The 21,134-nt window shown below is 44.2% G+C and overlaps 1 protein-coding gene across 5 annotated transcripts in view; it reads left to right on the top strand.

Moving 5' to 3' along the window:
- The window catches only part of LOC106976001 (two pore calcium channel protein 1-like), a 59,392-nt gene that overhangs the window by 1,225 nt on the left and 37,033 nt on the right, over positions 1 to 21,134 (top strand). Inside the window, exons 1-3 of one of the 5 annotated variants that reach the window (XM_053200939.1) lie at positions 676 to 695; positions 930 to 1,088; positions 1,903 to 2,062. Coding sequence is in view for 1 of the 5 variants with exons in the window: in XM_053200936.1 (XP_053056911.1) it covers positions 16,916 to 16,990 (75 nt within the window). In the remaining 4 variants the exon portion in view is untranslated. Of the gene's footprint in view, positions 1 to 675; positions 696 to 929; positions 1,089 to 1,902; positions 2,063 to 16,675; positions 16,991 to 17,527; positions 18,488 to 21,134 lie in introns of those variants that run through there. The other 4 variants (XM_053200938.1, XM_053200937.1, XM_053200936.1 and 1 more) reach the window with 4 other exon arrangements.

Raw genomic sequence — 21,134 nt, 5'->3', positions numbered from 1 at the left:
AATCACAATCCAAATCCCCCCCACCGCCCCGGCCCTCCCAATCTCCTTTTCCCCACTCTATTCTCCACCTCCACAGTATTTATAGCCTTCCACCTACTGTAGGATTTATAGTATCCATTTGTATTTATTATACTTATTGTTTATTGCCTGTCTCCAGCTACAATGTAAGCTATTCAAGGGGAAGGATTTTTGTCTCAGTTGTATACTGGTGGATCTCAAGTGCCCGCAGTAGGGGCTGGCACCTAACAGTCAGTAAATATTTGGAGTGGATGACAGCAGGGAGTGGTCAGGGGAGGCTTATGGGTGTGTGGCTGAACTGAATCTTGAAAGATGAGTAGGAAAATCAGGAGAAATGAGATTTCTCTGGATCGCAGTTTTCTCGTTGTAAAATAGTTTGGTGTGATTCAGTAGCTCTAAAATATTTTTAAACCAAGTTTTGGCAGCCTGAAGTTGTGTACTTGGGCCACTGGTATTATTGCAAATTTGAACCTCGCTTGGAATTCTTACCTCATCCCTAAGTGGCCTGTGGGCTAAAAATAAACCAGATCATGTGCACATGTATGCTGCAGCAGGCCTTGAATATGGGAAAACCTTAGGTGGATAGAGCTGGGAGAGACCATAGAAATGCCCTTAATTTTGCAGGAGGAAACTCTGGCCAGATGGGAGAATAGAACTGCTGGGTAGAAGGCAGGGGTGTAAGGCTTTAAATCCCTCTTAAAGAGTCAGTGTGTCCCTGGCTTGAGACTGTATTTTTCCCCCAGGGTGCATTATTTCAATGGGGCATTTTTGTAGACTTGATTATGGTCAGCCAGCTTTGAGGTGATGATTACATTTGGATTCACAGGTGGAATAGTCAAGTGTAATGAGTTAATTGATTACATGACTTTTTTTTTAAGTTTGTTTATTATTTATTTGTTTGTTTGTTTAAGAGCGGACACAAGCAGAGGAGTGGGGAAGAATCTGAGGCAGGCTCCACACTGTCAGCACAGAGCCTGATGCAGGGTTCGATCTCACAACTGTGAGATCATGACCTGAACTGAAATCAAGAGTCAGACGTGTGACCGACTGAACCACCCAGGTACCCCTGTGTGAGTGTCTTTTGAATGATACATTAACTGCCATTGTTGAGTTTGCTGTTTGAAGTGCTTGGCAAGGGAAAAGATTTTGTCATTTACAGTATTAGACCTTTATTGCTTATAAATTTATTTAAAGTATATAAATGGAATTGATTTCCTCTGCAACTCTAGGACCCTATGCAACAAAGCAGTCATTTTATACCCTAAAGCCTCCATAAAGGGTGGAACTTTGCCATGATTAACATGGCGCATTCATATCAGTAGGTCCTTGAGTTCTGGGCCCGTAGAATTCAGGCTGGGCCTGTTCCCCTGAGCCACAAACACACAGCCCTCTGTGTCAGTTTAAACTTTTTTTTTTAATTAAAAAAATTTTTTTTATTATTTATTTTTGAGACAGAGGGTGAGTGGGGGAAGGGGCAGAGAGAAAGGGGGACACAGAATCTGAAGCAGGCTCCAGGCCCTGAGATGTCAGCACAGAGCCTGATGTGGGGCTCGAACTCACAAACCGCGAGATCATGACCTGAGCTGAAGTCAGATGCTTAACCCACTAAGCCACCCATGCGCCCCAACCCCGTGTGTCAGTTTTAACTGCCGGATCCTTTGTGTCCCATTCTCTTCCCTTGAGTTTTGGGAAGTGGGAAGAAAAATTCTTCCTGCCTCCACCAGTATACATTCTAAGAGCCTGGGACTTAGGGGAGGTAGGCATGCAAAGTAAATACACCTGATTGTGTGATTGTCAAGTGTGAATCATTTCCTCCCTGGTGCGTAAGCAAGAATGAAAGCGATGCCGTGGCAAAGGCTGAGCCTTGATCCTTGTCTTTGGCAGGAGCTATAATGCGCTTCTTCAAGTCTGCCTCGGTGGTTTCTAATTCTGGAGACGTGCACAGTAGAATGGTCTCCCACAATCCTTTCAGAAAGAACAGGAAAAACCTTCTGTATTCTTCTTCTGTAAAGAAGACACCAGCCTATCTCCTCATAATTCTGAGGTAAAATGGTCATCTATAATTCACTCATTATTCCACTAAGTATTTGCTCAGTGCATACCATATGCCAGATATTTATTGCTACATATTCCATGCTACATATTCCATTCCAATGTCAAGGACCTACTGTCTAGGAGGAAGAATGACAACAATCAAATCTTCACACAAATAAATATAGCCTTACAAACACTGACGAGTGCTTAGATGAAAAAGTACTGTGCACCATGCTTGCGGGAACACATTAGAGCCTAACTGGGTTTGGGAGGATGGGAATTGACAAGAAAGGTTTCCTATGGGCTTTGCAGTTAGGACCTGATGTGAGACACACAAGTAGGAATGGGAGGGAGAGTTCTTCTCTTGACCAGGAGGATGCGCTCGTGAATGTTTGAGGCTGCAAAAAGCTGACTCAGTGGGAACTGGAGGGGCAGGAGCGGAAGAGAGGTAGGAAAAGTAGATAGGACTTGCAGGCCATGTCAAGGGCTTTGGACTTTATTCAGAGGGAAGTAGGCCACCATTTTTGTGAGCAGGGGAGTTACAGGGCTCTGTTTGCATATTAATAAAAGTAATCTGATTTCTGCTGGAGAATGGATTGGAAAGTGCCATGGATGGACGTAGGGAAACTGGTTAGGAAACTATTCCAGTAGTGTAGACAAGAGACAGTGGCAGTATAGTGTATAGGAGTGGATGTTAGGCATACTTGAGGTTGACACTTTTTTCTTGCAGTACTTTAGAGATGTTCCATTGTCGGTACTGTAATAGCATTGTATGGGGACCATTGGTAGCCATACTTGTGGGGAGCACAGCATAACAAATACACTAGTCAACTCACTATGTTGTACACCTGAAGCTAATGTAACATTGCGTGTCAACTTCATTAAAAAAAAAAAAAATGAAAAACAAAATGAATGGGGCACCTGGGTGGATGACTCAGTCGGTTGAGCCTCAGACTCTTGATTTCGGCTCAGGTCATGATCTCACAGTCGTGAGATCAAGCCTCACGTTGGGCTCTGTGCTGAGCGTGGAGCCTGCTTAAATTCTCTCTCACCCTCTCCCTTTGCCCGGTCCTGCTTGCACACACGTGCACTCACTCAAAAAAAAAAAAAAAAAAAAAAAAGAAAAGAAAAAAAGATGTTCCATTGCCTTCTGGCTTGCTTAATTTTGGAAACAAAGTCTTTATCTGTATATAATGAATCTTTTTTCCCCTCTGGCTGCTTTTAAGACTATCAAGAAGTTTTAGCAATTCAGTTATGATGTATTTTGTATAGTTTTAAAAAGTTTATTCTGTTTGGAATGTGTTGAGTCTCTTGAATCTGTGAGATTAATAGTTTTCACCAAATTTAGAAAACTTTTGGCCATTTTTTCTTCAAATAGTCTTATGCCTCCTTTTTTTCTTGGGACGCATTTTTTTTTAACTTTTTTAAGGTTTTTTTTAACTTTTAACTGTGAAAGCAAGTGATTCATTGATGACTGGCTAACTTGCAGATGTTTTTCCTTTGAAAGGAGGCTCTTGCCAATTGGCTGTTTTTTCAGAAGTGTAACTGCTGGGATGAAATTGTTATGGGTTGATCAGGATGAATTTAAAGCCGGTTATAGTAGTTATTCATTGTTGTGGTCAGATAATTTTTTTGTAGGAGGATAGAAATTTTTTTCCCTCAGTCTCTCTTTTTAATCTTCCATCTAGTAGAATTGCAGGAAATACCCTAGGAATTAGGCAGAGTTCTACCAGTGTTATTGATTCTTCTTGAAGATGAGGTTTCATTTCCAGAAGTCTGATGATCAGTTGAGTATCAATCAACATGTTTTCATCTCGTTTTGTCTTTGATTGATGTGCATTTGCGATTCTGGACAATAGACATTGAACAACTATGAGACAAACAAGAATAATTAAGAATATTATGAGATGGGACTGGAAAGCACATAGAAACCATGACCCAGTATTTCTCAGGCCTAAAGACAAATCCAACAACTTCCTGAGTCTACCTTGAGTAGCCAGGTTGCCTTTTTCCTTAAGTTAGGTGATGGATTGTTCCATCCCACCTCTGGAACAAAATCTAGGTAAAGATGGAGTATTAGTAATAGTGCGAACTCCAAGGTTATTCTATTATCCATAACTAACTACTTGAGCTCTAAGGGCTGGACTCATTAATTGTGTCAGCCAAAGTGAGGTTCTAATTGTTGATGGTCACCTCAAGTTGGCCAAATTTTATAGGCAGGATCACAATCCCTAGGAGGCTATTTACAAAATACTATTTATACCTCCAGGAAAAATAATAAATTGCTACTTTAGAGTGTTACAACAAAGAATAGCATTTGAGGAGGAAAAGGTAACAGTATTTCATAATTAGTTAATTAAATAGCAGAAAAATAATAGATGATCTCAGTTAGAAGTAAGCACTGTCCTGCATGTGGTACCATCAGATTTTACAGTTCCAGTATAAGATCTGGAGATGTGTCTATTGGGTTAGCTAAGGCTGAATTTGCTCTGAGACAAATAGGATATGCCTTAACTACTGGGTCAAAAGACAGGTTAATAATAGGCCATGGATCTTTGATATGCGCTGTGTGTTAACAGCTTTAGATGTCAGCTCACCTTTCCTTTCATGTACATATGAAAAGAAAGCTTTATGGTAATCTGGGAGATGCAGTTCAGGTGATTGTAGATGAAAGTTGTGAGACCACAGCAAGTCTTTTCCATCTCTGCTTTTTCCATTCCATGAAGGAGATTCCAAAGGGTTTGATTTAGGCAAATGGTATCAAGTCCTTGCTATTTCAGAAAAGTTTGGTACGCATTGCACACGATACCCAGTTAGTCTCAGAAATCCTTCTTACTGTCTTCTGGTGGTTGGTTGTGGGTAATTTTGATGAATTTGCAATCTTTTCTTAGATACTGTCCTTCCGTCAGCTGATATGTCTTGGCACGTCAGTGGGCAGATACTTAAAGTGAGTCTTAGAGTCATCACATCAGGGGATCTCAAAAGAGCTCATTTACATATAGGGTCAGAGCGATCACCTAGGGAATAGCATCTCCTTTGAGTCTTGGTTTAACTGTGATGAGGCATCAGTGAATTCCTGGGTCCAAGTGAATTATTAATTTTCCTGGGTGAAAGCAAATAATGTTGACTATTTTACTCCCTTGAGACACTGAACAAAGACAAGTACAAATCTATTACAGTGAGGAGAGGATGGTGTTTAGGTTAGGCATTATTAGGAAGTAAGGTATAACTATTTTTCTAATTGCACGCAGATCTCACACAAATCTATATTCTCGACCACTAGGTATTTTAACAGTGAAGTAGATGTATTACATGAACTGGTACAAGGCAGAATTAGTTGGTTACTGTAATGCCCACCAGCGGCTGGTCTTAGGTTTCACGAGGCAATCCTATTCAGTACCTGGAATAGCCCACGCATGGCGCTGGGTTCACTGAGACTGATAGAGGTCCGGACCTGGTAGTCAGGTGTGTTTCTTCAGCAGTAGTCTCGCAGCTGTGCGCAGAGCAGTCGTAGTGGAAGATTAAATGTGAGAGAATGAGATCACAAAGGTGGGTGTCAGAGCCAAGCTCACGTTCCAACTAGGAGCATGTATCCTGCACGTGGTTCTGCAGGCGGAGCCTCCAGGGCCACAAGTCCCGGTCACATGTCAGGACACTCAGGGAAGCCCAGAGCCACCACCCTTGCCAGGCACTTACACAGCATTCATGGTCCTTGTAATCCAGAGGCACTTTACCAATCTGGGCTCATTTTTACCACAAAGAGTGTAGACGCTCCAGCTCTGTGAGGTTTCTAGAAAGTTAACCCAAGGTCAGTTTTGACTGTACAGAGGATTTTTGTTAACCTTTTGCTCACAGGTACAGTTGGCATAAGATCTTTCTCTGCTTCAACTTTTAGAAGATGCCAACATAGAACAGAATAAATTCCAGAAATAAACCCACATAAATACGGTGAATTGATTTTTGACCAGGATTGGAGGGCAGTTCAATAGGTATAGGATAGTCTTCAACAAATGGTGCTGGATAACTGGACATCCATAAATAGAATAAGAACCTTGAACCTCAACTCACACTGTATATAAAATTAATTCAAGATGTATCATAGGTCTAAATATAAACCATAAGACTATCAACTTTTGGAAGAAAACAGAGAATCTTTATGAACTTGGGTTAGGCCAAGAATTCTTATTATGATACCAAAAGCACAATTATTAATGGAACTTGATCAAAATTACACAACTCTGCTCTGCCAAAGATACTGTTAAGACAATAAAAACACAAGCCAAAGACTGGGGAAAATATTTAAAAATCACATATCCAATGAAAACGACACGCAGAATACATAAAGAACTCTCAAAACTCAACACTAGAAAACCAACAGACATAAAAGATTGGGAAGGATTTTAACAGGCACTTTACCAGAGAGGATGTACAGGAGACAGGTGCATGAAATAATGTGCAATGTCATTAGGGACATGCAAAGTAAAACCACGATGAGATAACACTGCACACCTGTTAGAACAGCTAAGACATTTTTCAAATGACAACACCAAGCATGTTGGCGGGGACTCTGAGAATGGGAAACTTACACATCATTGCCAGTGGGAATGTAAAATGGTACAGTGACTCTGAGAACAGTTTATCAATCTTTTGTGAAGTCACTGACCAGGTGACCAGCAATTCCATTCCTAGATATTTGCCCTAGAGAAATGAAAATTTATATTTACCCCAAATCTGTGCATTAATGTTTTTAGCACCTTTATTCATAGTAGCCCAAAATTGGAAAAGACCCACATGTCCTCTCATGGGTGAATGGATGAATAAACTATGGGGCATCCGTACGATCCAACAACACCCAACAGTAAAAAGGAATTACTCTTGATGCACGCAGCAACAGGGATGCATCTCTAAAGCATTGGGCTATGTGAAAGAAACCAGACTCAAAGCTACATGATTTTATGTATATGACAGTCTGGAAAAGGCAAAACTATAGGAGAACATATCAGTGGTTGCTGAGGGTTCAGGAAGGAGAAGGGCTTGACCTTTACACAAAGAGGTAGCACAAAGGAGTTTTTTAGGGTCATGGAACTTTCTGTATCCCAGTGGTAGTGGTGGTTACTCAAACCTGTATGTGTGTTAAAACTTATAAAATTACAGACTTTTTAAAGTTAATTTTATATGTTAACTTAAGAGTAAAAAAATGAAAGAGAAACCCAACTGATTTGAAACTATGTCCACGTGAAACTGCCCATGAATGTTTACAGCAGTCTCATTCATTACTGCCAAAACTTGGAAGCAACTGATATGTCATTTAATAAGTGAAAGGATATACAAGCTGTGCTCCACCCATACAATGGAATATCATTTAACAATAAAAAGAAGTGAGCTGTCAAGCCATGAAAAGACATGGATTGACTTTAAATGCGTATTGCTAAGTGCAAGACGCTGCTCTGAAAGGCCACATGCTGCATGATTCTAGCTACATAGCATTCTGGGAAAGGGAAAACTATAGAGACGGTAAGAGATCAGTGGTTACCATAAGTTTGGGGGTGGGAGAAGCGTTGAGTAGGTGAAGCACAGTGGATTCTGGGGGGTGATAAAGTACAGTGGATTTTTTGGGGTGATGAAGTTGTTCCATATGATACGGTAATGATGGATGCAAGAAATTTAAGCATTTGTCAAGGCGCATAGAATTTTACAGCACACAGACTGAACTGTAATGTAGGTAATATTCTTGAAATTTTTTATTGTGGTAAAATGTACATAACATTCAATTTACCATTTTGACCATTTTTAAGTGGCAGTGAGTACATTCGCAATGTTGTGTAGCCATTCTATCCATTTCCAGATCTTTTTCATCATCCCAAATAGAAACTCTGTCCCCATTGAATCACTCTCCCTTCTCCCTTACTCCAACAACTAGTAGCGTCTATTACACTTTCTATCTTTACGAATGTACCTATTCTAGGTACCTCATATAAGTGGAATCATACAGTATTTAGCCTTTTGTCTCTGGCTTATTTCATTTAACATGACATTTTTACAGTTGATCCATATTGTGGCATGTTTCAGAATTTAATTCCTTTTTACAACTAAATAATATTCTATAGTATATGTAAATACCACATTTGGTTTGTTCATTCTACCTTTTGGCTATTATGAATACTACTGTTGTGAACATTGGTATCCAGGTATATGTTAAGAGTCCTGCTTTCAGATCTTTTGGACATATACCTAGAAGTGGAATTGCTGGATCATATGGTCATTCTATGTTTAGCTTTTTGAGGAAACCCCCACCATGTTTTCCACAGAGGTTGCCCCATTTTACATTCCCACTAGCAATACACCATGATTCTAATTTCTCCACATCCTTCCCAACACTTGTTATTTTCTACCTTTCTACCTTTCTACCTTTCTTTCTTTCTTTCTTTCTTTCTCTCTTTCTTTCTTTCCCTCCCTCCTTCCTTCCTTCTTTCCTTTCTTTCTTTTCCTTCCTTCCTTCCTTCCCTCCTTCCTTCCTTCCTTCCTTCCTTCCTTATTTTTTCTTCCTTCCTTCCTTCCTTCCTTCCTTCCTTCCTTCCTTCCTTCCTTCCTTCCTTCCTTCCTTCCTTCCTTATTCTTTCTTTCTTTCTTTCTTTCTTTCTTTCTTTCTTTCTTTCTTTCTTTCTTTCTTTCTTTCTTTCCCTCCCTCCTTCCTTCCTTCTTTCCTTTCTTTCTTTTCCTTCCTTCCTTCCTTCCTTCCTTCCTTCCTTCCTTCCTTCCTTCCTATTTTTTCTTTCTTCCTTTCTTTCTTTCTTTCTTTCTTTCTTTCTTTCTTTCTTTCTTTCTTTCTTTCTTTCTTTCTTTCTTCTAATAGCCATCCTAATGGGTATGAGGTAGTATCTCATTGTGGTTTTAATTTGCATTTCCCTATTAATGATGTTGAACATACTTGCATGTGCTTATTGGCCATTTGTGTATCTTCTTTGAAGAGAAGTCTATTCAAGGTTTTTTTTGCCCATTTTGTATTGGGTTGTTTTTTTGTTGTTTTTGTTGTTGAATTTAATAGCTCTTTATATATTTTGGATATTAATCCCTTATCAGATATACACTTTGCATATATCTTCTCCTATCCTGGGGGTTGTCTTTTTATAATCTTAATAATATCCTTTGAGGCACAAAAGTTTTACATTTTGTCCAATTTACCTATTTTTGTTGTTGCCTGAGCTTTTGGTGTCATATCAACGAAATCATTGCAAATCCAGTGTCATAAAGATGTTCCCCTATGTTCTTCTCTAAAAATTTTATAGTTTTATCTCTTACATTTAGGTTTTTGATCCATTTTGTGCTAATTTTTATTTATTTATTTTTAAAATTTTTTGTAATGTTTATTTTTGAGAGAAAGAGAGACAGAGTGTGAGCAGGGGAGGAGCAGAGAGAGAGGGAGACACAGAGCTGTCAGCACAGAGCCTGACACGGGGCTTGAACCCACAACCCTTGAGGTCATGACCTGAGCCAAAGTCAGATGTTTAACCGACTGAGCTACCCAGGCGCCCCACATTAATTTTTATATATGGTATGAGGTAAGGATCCAACTTCATTCTTTTGCATGTGGATATCCATTTGTTGAGAAGACTGTCATCTCTCGTTGAATGGTCTTGACCCTTGTTGAAAATCAATTGATCCTATATGCAAGACTCTGTTTTCAGACTTTGTATTCTATTCCTTTGATCTATCTGTCTGTCCTTATGCCAGTACCACGCTGATTAATGTAGCTTTGTAGTAATTTTAAAAATCAGGAAATGTGAGTCCTCCAACTTTGTTCTACTTTTTTGTTTTGTTATGGATATCCTCCTGAATGTGAAGTGGTATATCATAGTGATTTTGATTTGCATTTTCCTAATGATGAATAATGTTGAATATTTTCAACTGTTGTGTCCATTTCTTTACCTTCTTTGGAAAAAAAGTCCTTTCTCAAAGCATTTGAAAAAATGGGGTTCCTGTTTGTTTGTTTTTTTTATTGATGAGTTGTAAGAGTTCTCTGTATGTTTTGAATACTAGACCCTTATCAGATACGGATTTTCCCCACTACCCCAAACCAGAATATTCCTATGAAATCTGAAATGGCATAAAGTGAAGAAGCGGTTCCTATTAATTTATAGTTGACCCTTGAGCAGCATGGGAGTGAGGAGCATCAACCCCCCATGTAGTCAAAAAATCCACGTATAACTTTTGACTCCCTGAAAACATAAGTACTAAGAGCCTATTGTTGACTGGAAGTCTTAGCGATAACATAAACAGTTGATTAACACATATTTTGCACGTTATATGTATTATATGCTATATTCTTAAAGTGAGCTAGAAACAAATATTATTAAGAAAAGTCATAAGAGAAAATACATTTACAGTACCATGCTGTATTTATCCCCCCCAAAATCTGTGTATAAGTGGGCCCACACAGTTCATACCCATGTTGTTTAAAAGTCAACTTATATGGAAAAAGTTTTGAGTGTTCTTGGGCCCAAAAATAATCTCTCAGGCTTTTCAGATACTTTAGGACACATCTTGCTAATGGATGTACAAAGTAAGTTGAGATAAAGCACTTATGTTCAAAGAAAGAGTTCATAACTATGGTGGCCGGATGCTGAGATGCTGAGTGCAGTTCCTAGGGAAGGAGTTTGGGAGGGACACCCTCGCTGCTTGGGCTACGTACTGCCTCTACAACAGCTCATTGCAAAACCAATGCTGAATGCTAATTTTGCTTTTCATCTTTTTCATAAAAATGAAAATCCTCTTTGGTTAGTGAAAACAGGTACTAATGTAGGTCTTTCAAAAAGCCTAACTGGCCTGGGGGGGCCTGGATGGCTCAGACGGTTAAGCCGCTGATTTCAGCTCAGGTGGTGATCTCACAGTTCGTGGGTTCGAGCCCTGTGTCGGGCTCTGTGCTGACCGCTCAGAGCCTGCTTCAAATTCTGTGTCTCCGTCTCCCTCCCCCTCTGTGTCTCCCCATCTCACACTCTGTCTCTCAAAAAAGGAATAAATGTTAAAAAAAAAAAAAAAAGCTAAGTGGCCTGATAACATTCAAAAAGCAGAGGATACCTGTATGTGATTTCAGATACAGTATTTGCTTCCATTCTATGGGTTGCCTTTTCACTCAGTGAATAATGCTCTTTCATGCACAAAAGTTTTGCATTTTGATGAAGTCTTACCTATCTATTTTTTATTTATCTATTTTTTCTTTGGTTGTTTGTGCTTTTGGTGCCATATTAAAGGACCCATTGCCAAATCCAAGGTCATAAAGATTTGCCCCTGTGTCTTTCTTCTAAGAATTTTATAGTTTTAGCTTTTTAATGTAAGTCTTGGATTCATTTTGAGTTAATATTTATATGTGGAGTGAATTAAGTGCCCACTTTCATTATTTTATTTTAGTTTTTATTTTGTTTTATTTATTTGAGAGAGAGAGAGAGAGAGAGAGAGAGAGAGAGAGAGAGAACCAGCACATATGCAAGCAGGGGAGAAGGGCAGAGGGAGAGACACAGAACCTCAAGCAGGCTCTACACTCAGCACGGAGCCCAACACGGGGCTCAATCCCACGACCCTCGGAGGATGACCCGAGCTGAAATCAAGAGTGAGATGCTTAACCGACTGAGCCAGCCAGGCCCACTTTCATTCTTTTACATGCAGATATTCACTTGTTCCAGCACTGTTTGTTAAAGTGAGCGGTCTTTCCCCCACCTACTGGTCTTGATACCCTTATTGAAAATCAATCCTCTTTAATTTTTTTCAGTACAGTTTTATTGCTTTCTGTTGCTTGCATGTATTTGTTAGATGCGTTTTATTTTAAAATTTTCAATATGGAAAATTTCAAGTATATACAGAAACAGGTAGGTGTACTCATCACTCATCCTCCTCAACTCATGGCCAATCCTGTTACATCTTGTTCTTACACGATGCCCCACCTCCATAGTATCTTTGTAGGTCAAATTTAGTGAAGCATACTTGACACACAGTAAAATTTACCCTTTTTATAATTCAACAAGATGTGACCGATGTATGAGCCAGCACAATCAAGGTATAAAATATTTCCAACATCCCGAAAGTTTATGATCCTTTGCAGCGAAATCCCTTCCTTCCAGTGTTCCTGGGAAACACTGATTAGATTTCTGTCCCTATAGTTTTTTTCTCTTCTAGTACTGGGCCTCCATTTATAAACTTCTCGATTTTTAACAAACCAGCATTTTAGGCTGCAGACTTTATTTTTGGAATCTCTCATGGTTCCAAGGATACATAGCTAGGTTAGACTGGAGCTCTGGCAACGGCCCTTCTATGTGAGGGAGAATAAACAAGTGATCATCTCCCCATCAGGGCACAGGCAAGATACAAAATGGGGCTCTGGGCTTCCTAAAGGAGGGGAGGAGGGAGCCTTGAGAAAATAGTGTCCTTTTGGAACCTGAGGCACAGAACAGCCTCATACACCCTTTTTTCTGTGGTTAATTGCAAGGGATTGATTGAAACCATTCCCACCACTTCTAAAAATTCTCACTCAACTAATACCTATTGAAAACCTTCTATTTTCTAGACACTGTTGCAGCAGCTTGGGAAATATTTGTGGACAAAATAAAGATTTCCACCCTTATGGAGATTAAACTCTATCAAGCATAAACAGACACTAAATAAGAAACATAAGAGATTAAAAATAATATGGCATGGCAGAGGTGATAAGGGCAATGCAGGAAAGTAAAAGATCAGGAAAGGAGGGCAGCAGGAGGGCAGGAGTGGATTGAAGAATTAAGTAAGATGGTCAGGGCCCATTTCCCTGAGAAAGGGGGATCTGAACAAACACTAGAAGGGATGGATGGGGAGTTGGGCAGGTGGGTGCTGGGGAGTGAGTAACCCAGGTTCAGGGAATGGTTTGGAGCTAAGCCCTTGTGGAATGTTTGAGAATCAGAAAGGAGGGCAGTGAGGCTGGGACAGAGGGAATGAGAGGAAGGAGAAAAGAGGGGTCAAAGACAGTGCGGGCCTTGCAGGCGCACTGGCACGTCAATGAGTTGAGAAGATTCACCCTCTACTGTCAACTATGACCCTTATATTCTGATCACTGCACTGCAGTGTTTAAAACATTGTGCCAAACCTCATGGGATTCTAGGAGATAACTGGCAAACAGAATTGGGCAGATCCTTTGGTTAAATATGGACTTACTTTACTTTCTCAATGGAAACTACCTAATAGCTACTCCTATACAGAGCAGAGTGGTAATTCCGAGCCTCTGGGCCAGTAGTTCTGGGTCTGTGACCTCAGTGCCACCACTTTGAAGCTGTGTGGCCTGGGGCATGTTGATTCTCCTCTCTGAGCCTGTTTCCTTGGCTCTAAAGTGGGGATGGTAATCAGTGCCTGTTATTGGCTTAATTGTGCACCCCCCCCAACCAGATTCATATGTCAAAGTCAAGACTGCTGTCCTTGTATGAAATAGAAATTTGGATGCTGACATGCACAGAGGAAACATTGTGAGGACACAGGCAGAAGACGGCCATCTACAAGCCAAAGAGAGACCTCAGATGAAACCCACCCTCCAACACCTTGATCTTGGACTTCTAGATGCCAGAACTATGAGAAAGCAAATTTCTATTGCTTAAGCCCCCTGGTCCGTGGTATTTTGTTATGACAGCCCCAGGAAAGGTTTACAGTACCTTTAAAGGACTGTTATGGGGTGCGCTTTTAGGGAACTGGCATCTAAAGGCTGTGCTTTCTAAATCTGATTCATTCTTACCCTGCAGGGGTGCATTCTCTCCACCAGGAGAGATGCTGCCAGGAGCAGCCTTTCGCAGGTGCAACTACCAGAATTTTAATTTTTTTCCATTACAGAAAATGTTTTTTTTTTCATTAAATAGACAAAATTGCTATTTAAACTATGTCTGTACATCCCCGTTGATTTTACTGTATGTTGTCATAAAAGTAAAATAGAAATATAGTTAAAAATGAAACCTTGTAGGAAAATGTAAGAGGAAAAGGCCTCTCTCCATTCAAGTTTCTACTCCCTGCTGTGTGCTCAAAAGTTCAGCCCTGATGACAGTTTACTTATGGATCCTTCTAGGGAAATATTTTATTCATTTATCAGAAAATATAGGTATATGCAACCTTTAAAAATTTATACAAAAGATACCAAAATTTATGGAAGGTACTCCCCCCACCCTCATCTAACATCTTGTAGATTTTTTTTCCTATCAGCCATACAGACCAAGTTCATTCTGTCTCCTGGGCTGTATAATATAGCTCACATAATTCTAAGTTCAAAGGTCAGGTGGTTCTGGGGAGGAAGGTGCCAAAATCTAGTCTTTCCATGAGGCCATCAGAGACCCGGCTGCTTGCACCTGTCTACCGTGCCACCTGTGGCCTCATCCTTACCAGAGGGTGACTGTAAGGTGCTTGCCAGTGGCTGCTGGGAATGCATGTTTTTTATATTACATTCATAAGACAAGGGGAGGGAAGAGAGAGAAAGAAGCCTCTCCTTGGGGGCCATAGCTTCTTTTTAGCCAGGCTGAGCTCACTTGAGTCACATATTTCCCTGAGACCGATAACTGTTGCTAGGAAAACACCCTGTATACATTGGCCTAAACCAAACAGGATCGTCCTCTAGTGGGAGATGTGGTGGCGGCCTGACCGAGTCTGGGTTCCTGGGTCGGCAGGGTGTGAATAGTAGGTCGGGGGTCAGCAGTGTCTTCAGGGTAGGAGTACTTTTCATTTGCACAGAGCTGCACACAAGCATGTTCAAGTGTATGCAGGTAAAGCGAGATGTAGAGAAGGAAGATTACCAAAACTGGCGAATGGTGGTTATCTTTGATTAGTTGTTTCAACCCTTTACAATGAATACATTTACATTATACAAAAAAAGATATGCCATTTTACATGCCATCAGTCACCACTTAGGATAGAAACAGAATAATTGTCTTTTCTCAAGAGCATGCAGAGTTTTATGGTGATCCTCACAATAAACATTCTAAGAACTATTTCAGACATCCTGTAGACATGGGTCGTTGGTGACAAGCTGGTGTGAATTCTGCTTTGGCATTTCACCTACTTACCATCCCCAGGAGGTGGGGATTCAACGATGAAAGTTTTCTGCCCCCTCCTCGGCCAGGTGCTTGTGGCCTAGTGGGGTGGGATAGGATATAAGAATAGAAGAACTGAGGCAGCTTGTGGTTGTTTTCATGAAGAGCATGGGACCACAGAGAGGAAGTGACCCACAGGCTGGGAGAAGTGGAGGAAGGGCTTGCAGGGAATGGGATATTAGAACTGTGTGGGGACAATCAGAGCAGGTGGGTGGTGGCAACCAGTGCCTGGCATGCCCACGAAGGAACAGGGGCCACATGGTGTTCTCACTGCAGGCCAGCCTCACGGCCAGAACTGGACTCTCGCATTGAAATGCAGGCTGGTGTCCTGTATTCATTTTCTACTGTGGTGTAACAAATTGCCACAAATTTAGGAGCTTAAAGCAACATCCTTTTAGTATCTCATATGAGATAATATATAGACATGAGACGATGCCCCGAGTCTCACATGGCTGAAACAAAGGAGTGGGCCTGGCTGTCTTCCTTTCTGGAGGTTGTGGGGGAAGAATTTGCTTCTAGGTTCATTCAGAGTGTTGGAAGAATTCAGTTCCTTGAAGTTCCCCTCTATCTTCAAGGTATTAGAATCCTGGCCAGGCACATTGAGCCCTTCCTGGGCTTCCTTCCAATCTCTCACCTCCTCTTCTGCTTTTCTCTTATGCTTTTAAGGGCTCATGTGATTTTATTGGGCCAACCTAGATAATCCAGAATAATCTCTGTATTTCAAGGCCAACTGATTAGTGACCTGAATCTCTTCTGAGGAGTAAAGTAACAGTCCCAGGGATTAGGATGTGGAAACTTTTGCCAAGGCCGGGGTGGGGGACATGATTCTGCATGCTTCAGTTCTGGAGCTGGACCTTGGCAGCCATCAATACCTATAGCACAGGGTCCTGATGAACCACCTGGGAGGATACCAGGCTTCCTGCTGGGTGACCAGGGCCAGTCCCAGCCCTGCCAGGCTTCTCCTTCTCTGAGAAGTGTCAGCGGAGTCGGTTGGTACTGGGTCCAGGGCCACCTGCCCTGTTGGCCAAGGCTCATCCAAGAATTGGCCTCAAGTATTTTACATGTACTATCATAATGAATTCATGACAACGTTTAAAAAAATCAGAAACAGTTTCATGAAAATCTGCATTTTTTCTTTCTCTGGAAAGTTCATCAGCTCTGGCAAAGCTGAGTTGCTGGCCAACCTGGAACTGGGGGCACCCTGGGGGAAGGGAGGAGGGTCTGTGCGCGCTCCCTGAAAGTATCTGCCCTGGGAGGCCCCACTGAGTCCACACCCAGTTTTCCCGGGGTCTCCACGAGGACGGGGAGGGAGGGAATCCGCGTTTACTGGGCCCTCGCCAGTGGCAGCCACTGACTCTATATTCACTCCTTGACTTCTCCGAACAACTATTTTGCTGGTGCGCCCACGGCACACGGTTGGGGCCTTATGCCAGGGTGGCCTCTAACCCGCGCCGCCACCAGCCGGAGCTCGTCCCCGGCGCCCCCTCGGCTGCCCGCTCCCGCCCCCGCCGGCTCCGCGTCCCCGCCCCTGGCTCCGGAGCGCGGCCGGGAGGCCGGGCGGGGAAGGGGCCGGAGCCTGGAAGCCCGCCGCGCCCGCCACCCCCGCCACCCCCGGTCCTTCGCCCTCGGGGCCGTCGCGGGCCCTCCCCCTCCGTGGTCACGTGAAGAGCCGAGCGGAGCGCGCCCAGCGCGGGCCTCCGGGGGCCCGAAGACAGAGTCCGCCGCGGCGGTCCCGGCGGTCCCGACGCTCCCGCACCCCGGCCCGCCGCACCGCCGCCGAGATGCCCGGGGCCGGACGAGCCGCGGGCGTGCGCCGCCTGCGCCCGCAGCCGTCGGAGGAGCCGCCCGCGCAGGAGGTAAGGGGGCGACGGCCGCCGCGCTCGCAGGACGCCCCGAGGGCTGGCAGCGTGCGCCGACGGCAGAGTCTGCGGCCCCGAGGTTTCCCTCCCCGCGCGGCCACCCCCGGAGCTCCCGGGTAGAGCGCGACCTCGCGCAAAGCCGGCGCCGGCCGCTGGGAGTGAGGGCCCCGTGTGGGGAGGCGGGCCAGGAGCCCCTCCGCCCCGGGGCTTACTCCGTCCTCTGGGCCGCGGGAGCCCTGGCACCCGGCGCTGCTCCGCTGGAAAGCGCACGGGCGGCCGCGGCTCTCGGGATCCGCGCCCCGGGCCGCAGCCCTGCACGCTGCAGTGGGTAGGGGGGCTGTCAACCCCGCGCCGCCTTAGCCCGCCCGGAGCCGCCTTCCCCGGACGGGGCCCGGGCTGGGACCGGCGCCCAGGCTCCGTTTGGGGGTCCAGGGCCAATGAAGCGCGTCCCCGCGCGTCCCCGGGTCTGGGTGGCCCGTGCTCGCCGCACTGTGCTCCATGGCGGCAGGAAAACATCCGAGGGTCCCATTGCAGGGAAACGCCCGGCAAGAAGGCTGCAGGATGTGGGTCTGGGAGTGCTGATGCAGCGCCGGCTCTTCTGATCCCCGCGGGACGAAGCAGATGTGCTCAGCTCTGCACTTCTTTGGAAGACGTGGAGCTTCCAAGCAGTCATTCCTGGACTGTTGCCTTTCTCTGGACAAGCACTCAGAGCGGAGAGGGAGGCAGAGCTCCAGTGATAGGAAGCCCCCGCTTGATTCAGGAAACCCTAACTGTGAATGACAAGATGAGGGGGGCCCATGATCTGGTCGAGCCTCTGTTTTCCCCCTCTGTAAGGTGGGATGATAATTCACACCCACCTCAGAGGAGTGTGAAGGCCGTGTCAGGCTCAGGGCACTGTGCCTGGCTCACGGTAATGACAGCCAGGCTTCTCCGGGAACATTCATACGTGCTGCATTTCCTTCTGGTTGTGCAAGTGTGTGGGAGGTGAAGGGTGTTTTAGTCCCTTCTTCTCCTCCTTGAGCTGGCCTCTTCAGCTCTGGGCTGTTCTGGTAAAGCCACTGCCTCTCCTCAGTGGGCTCCTGTAGCCTGCTGAAGAGGGCCCACGGGGCAGGCTCTGCGGCATAGGATTTAAAAGACCCGCATGGTGCATTGGCCTGTGTCTTTGGCCTGCTGGTCTGGCCACTTATAACAGGTGAATTCTGCCACGTCTCCTTAAGAGAACAGGTAGAGGAAGGCAGGTCAGGGAGAGAGAGGAGGGGAAGGATTGTTGGTTGACCGAACAGGCCCTGCCCCTCTCCTTCTGCACAATGATGGACCTGTGATCACCAGAATTTTCTGTAGCAAGAACTGTAGCCTGGAGACTGTCCATATCCTCCCTGTGTGTATTTAATGTTTCTTTGTCTGAATAAGAGAAGAATGTAAAGACACGAATAATTTGAGACCTCAAGAAATGCAAGGAAGGCTGAAAACAGCCCAGGGGAGCAGGCAGAAAAGGTGAGGAGCCTGGTACCAGCTGGTAATTCTCAGCAGAACCCCTCATTTTCCGAGATAACAGCGATGATGGAGTCATTAAGCCAAGGCTCTGACCTAAGACACTTGGTAGCTACGATGGCATGATTAGTTTTGGGTCACTGAATAAAAAACTGCCTAGTCATCTGAAATGCCATTTCCACCCTCTCCTTTCAAGCAGTTTTTTAGAACCTTTTTCTGCCTGGTGTTTATTTTGGCAGATTCTAAAATGGCAATCCACTCCTTTGGTGCTTTTCCCAACAGTTCCAGCTGTGAAATTGAAATAATCCAATGCTAGTGATTCTCAGCCTTACTGTTGGTTATAATTACCTGGGGAGTTTTTAGAAGTGTATCTGGGTTCAGGCAGGCCCTACCCCTCGAGATTCTGATGTAATTGGTCTGAGTATGGTCTGGGTAACAGTCACTTTAAAGCTCCCAAGTATTGAAAGCGCAGCCAAGGTTGAGAGCCCATGTCCTGTATGCTGTTACTTTGTGACCTTTGTGATCACCTCTTAACATCTTACGTGCTTCTCTTCGAATGTTCCCTATTCTTAAACCTTTTCCTTCAAGTCTTAGATTACCGTGTCTTCAGGCTCTGGTCTTCCGGTGTTGCCTTATAGTGATTTGCAGAGAAGTTTTTTTTTGCAGGGGGAAAATGGGAGTAACCGGGGAGGCTTGGGAGACTATTGGTTAAATCAGGGAGTCTTAAACTGAAGTGTCCACAGGGGCCAGAGAGGAATATAGGTGGCCTATAGTGGCCTAGGTGGGAATGACTCAGTTGGGGAAAAGAATGGGGCTTGTGGTGACACGGAGGACATGTTTTTTGCCCCAGGAAGACCACGGTTATCCACTTCTGGTTGGTTGTGGCTACACGGCCCATCATAGATTGCAAAAATGGCCACAAACTCTTCCCATCCTGGACACGGCCCCATTTGCAATGAGGCTTTGCAACTCCTTACATCAGGAGGTGGAGTCAATTTCTCCAGCCCTTGTGACCAGGCGACTTGCTTTGGTCAATGTGACATTAGCAGATGTGACACAAGCAGGGATATGAAAAACACTTGAGCATCGGTTCTTGCCCTCCTGATGCTCCTGGGAATCCTTTGACCACCGATGTGTGGAAGAGCCGTGGCCAGCCTGCTGCCTGGCGCACATGCCTGAGACACGTGAGTGCGGCTGTTCTAGGCCATCTCCTCCAGATGGCCATACAGATCAGCTAAGTTGACCTGGACCAGATGGGCTGCCTGGCTGACCCACCGAACTTGGAAAAAATAATGAGTGTTTATTTAGGTGACCTGAGTATCAGGGTGGGTAGCAAAAGCATATTGAAATAGAGCCCAGCATTGCCAGATGTTATGACCTTTCAAAGAGAAACCAGAAGTTCAAATTTTTGTGTAAGCTCCAGTTAAAAAAAAAAAAAAAATTGAATTAGTAGCCAGCATCCATAAAGCACTCTCTGGGCCAAACAAAACACATCTTTAGGCTGCCCTTGGCCTGCAGGTTGTTGGTCTTTCTGCACAGAGGGACGTGAGGTGTTTATACTAACAGCTAATTGCCATCTATTCTCTCACCCATCTTCCCGTGGCTGCTATGCCCCAGCTTACCCTTAGCAGCTAGCTGTTTCTTTATATGAAATGTCCACAACATACTTCACAGCCCGGACTTCTGCTGGCAGTCTTTCCACTTGGAAATGGAAACTTCTGGTATTTCCAGTCTTCGTAGAGGAAGTGAGATTTGAGATGGGCCCGCAAAGAAGGAAAGTTCTAGAAAGGATACTCTTGGTTTTTACGTGAACAAGAGATCAGGCGCGGAAGTGGGGCTGGTGGTGGGGCCGTGGATGGCACACCCACGAGTTGTGGCCAGAGAAGAGGGTTTCTGTAGGGAATTGAGGGTGACAAAGTTGGAGACAAGGGAGATTGTGGAGCCCCTAAATGCCAAGCCAGAGATGTCACATTAGATTCTGTGGGCACTCTATGCAAAGAGAAGTCACTAGAAGCTTTTGAATGGGAGTTGGATAGGAAAGCACCGATCACCTCTGTTCCAGGCATCCGTGTGCTTGTAACCTGTGGGGGGAAAGAAGGGAGGCCGAGAGAGAGACAGACAGAAAGGACAGTCCTTGTAGTGAGGGAAAAACTGAGATGAGGGAATTTTCCTTAAAATTTATGGCAACTTCTTTTTACCTTAGGTTGTGGTTAGTTGGGTTAATTGTCTTCTATATCTAAATAGGGCATATCGGCTTTTTTCAAAGCACTTCTGTCAACAACTTCGTCAAGGTTCTTGTTTGACTTAAAGGTATCTGGAGCTTCCACTTTATTCCTACACTGGGGGCTTAGGGAAGGAACTTCCTTGCTCTCTACTGAGAGCCTCTGGAAATGATGATTCCCTCCCCCACCTCCCACCCCGCCCTGTGCATTTTCTTCCCTAAGTGATTCCCTAAGTGATTCTAAGTTATTCACCTTTCCTCAGAATGCAAGTTTACGGGGTTGAGAGGGCCAGAGGAGAAAACACAAAAATCTTAAACGCATTTTTAAATCTCGGGGACAGGAAAGGAAATGTCACAGCTTCGAGAAGAGGAGAAAAAGAAAGTCAAGAGAAGTCAGTTATTGCCATAGCGCCATGAAGATGCAAAACA

The sequence above is a fragment of the Acinonyx jubatus genome, chromosome A3 (genome assembly GCF_027475565.1).
Source record: "Acinonyx jubatus isolate Ajub_Pintada_27869175 chromosome A3, VMU_Ajub_asm_v1.0, whole genome shotgun sequence".
NCBI lineage: Eukaryota > Metazoa > Chordata > Mammalia > Carnivora > Felidae > Acinonyx > Acinonyx jubatus.
This window is presented reverse-complemented; position numbering and strand designations above follow the sequence as displayed.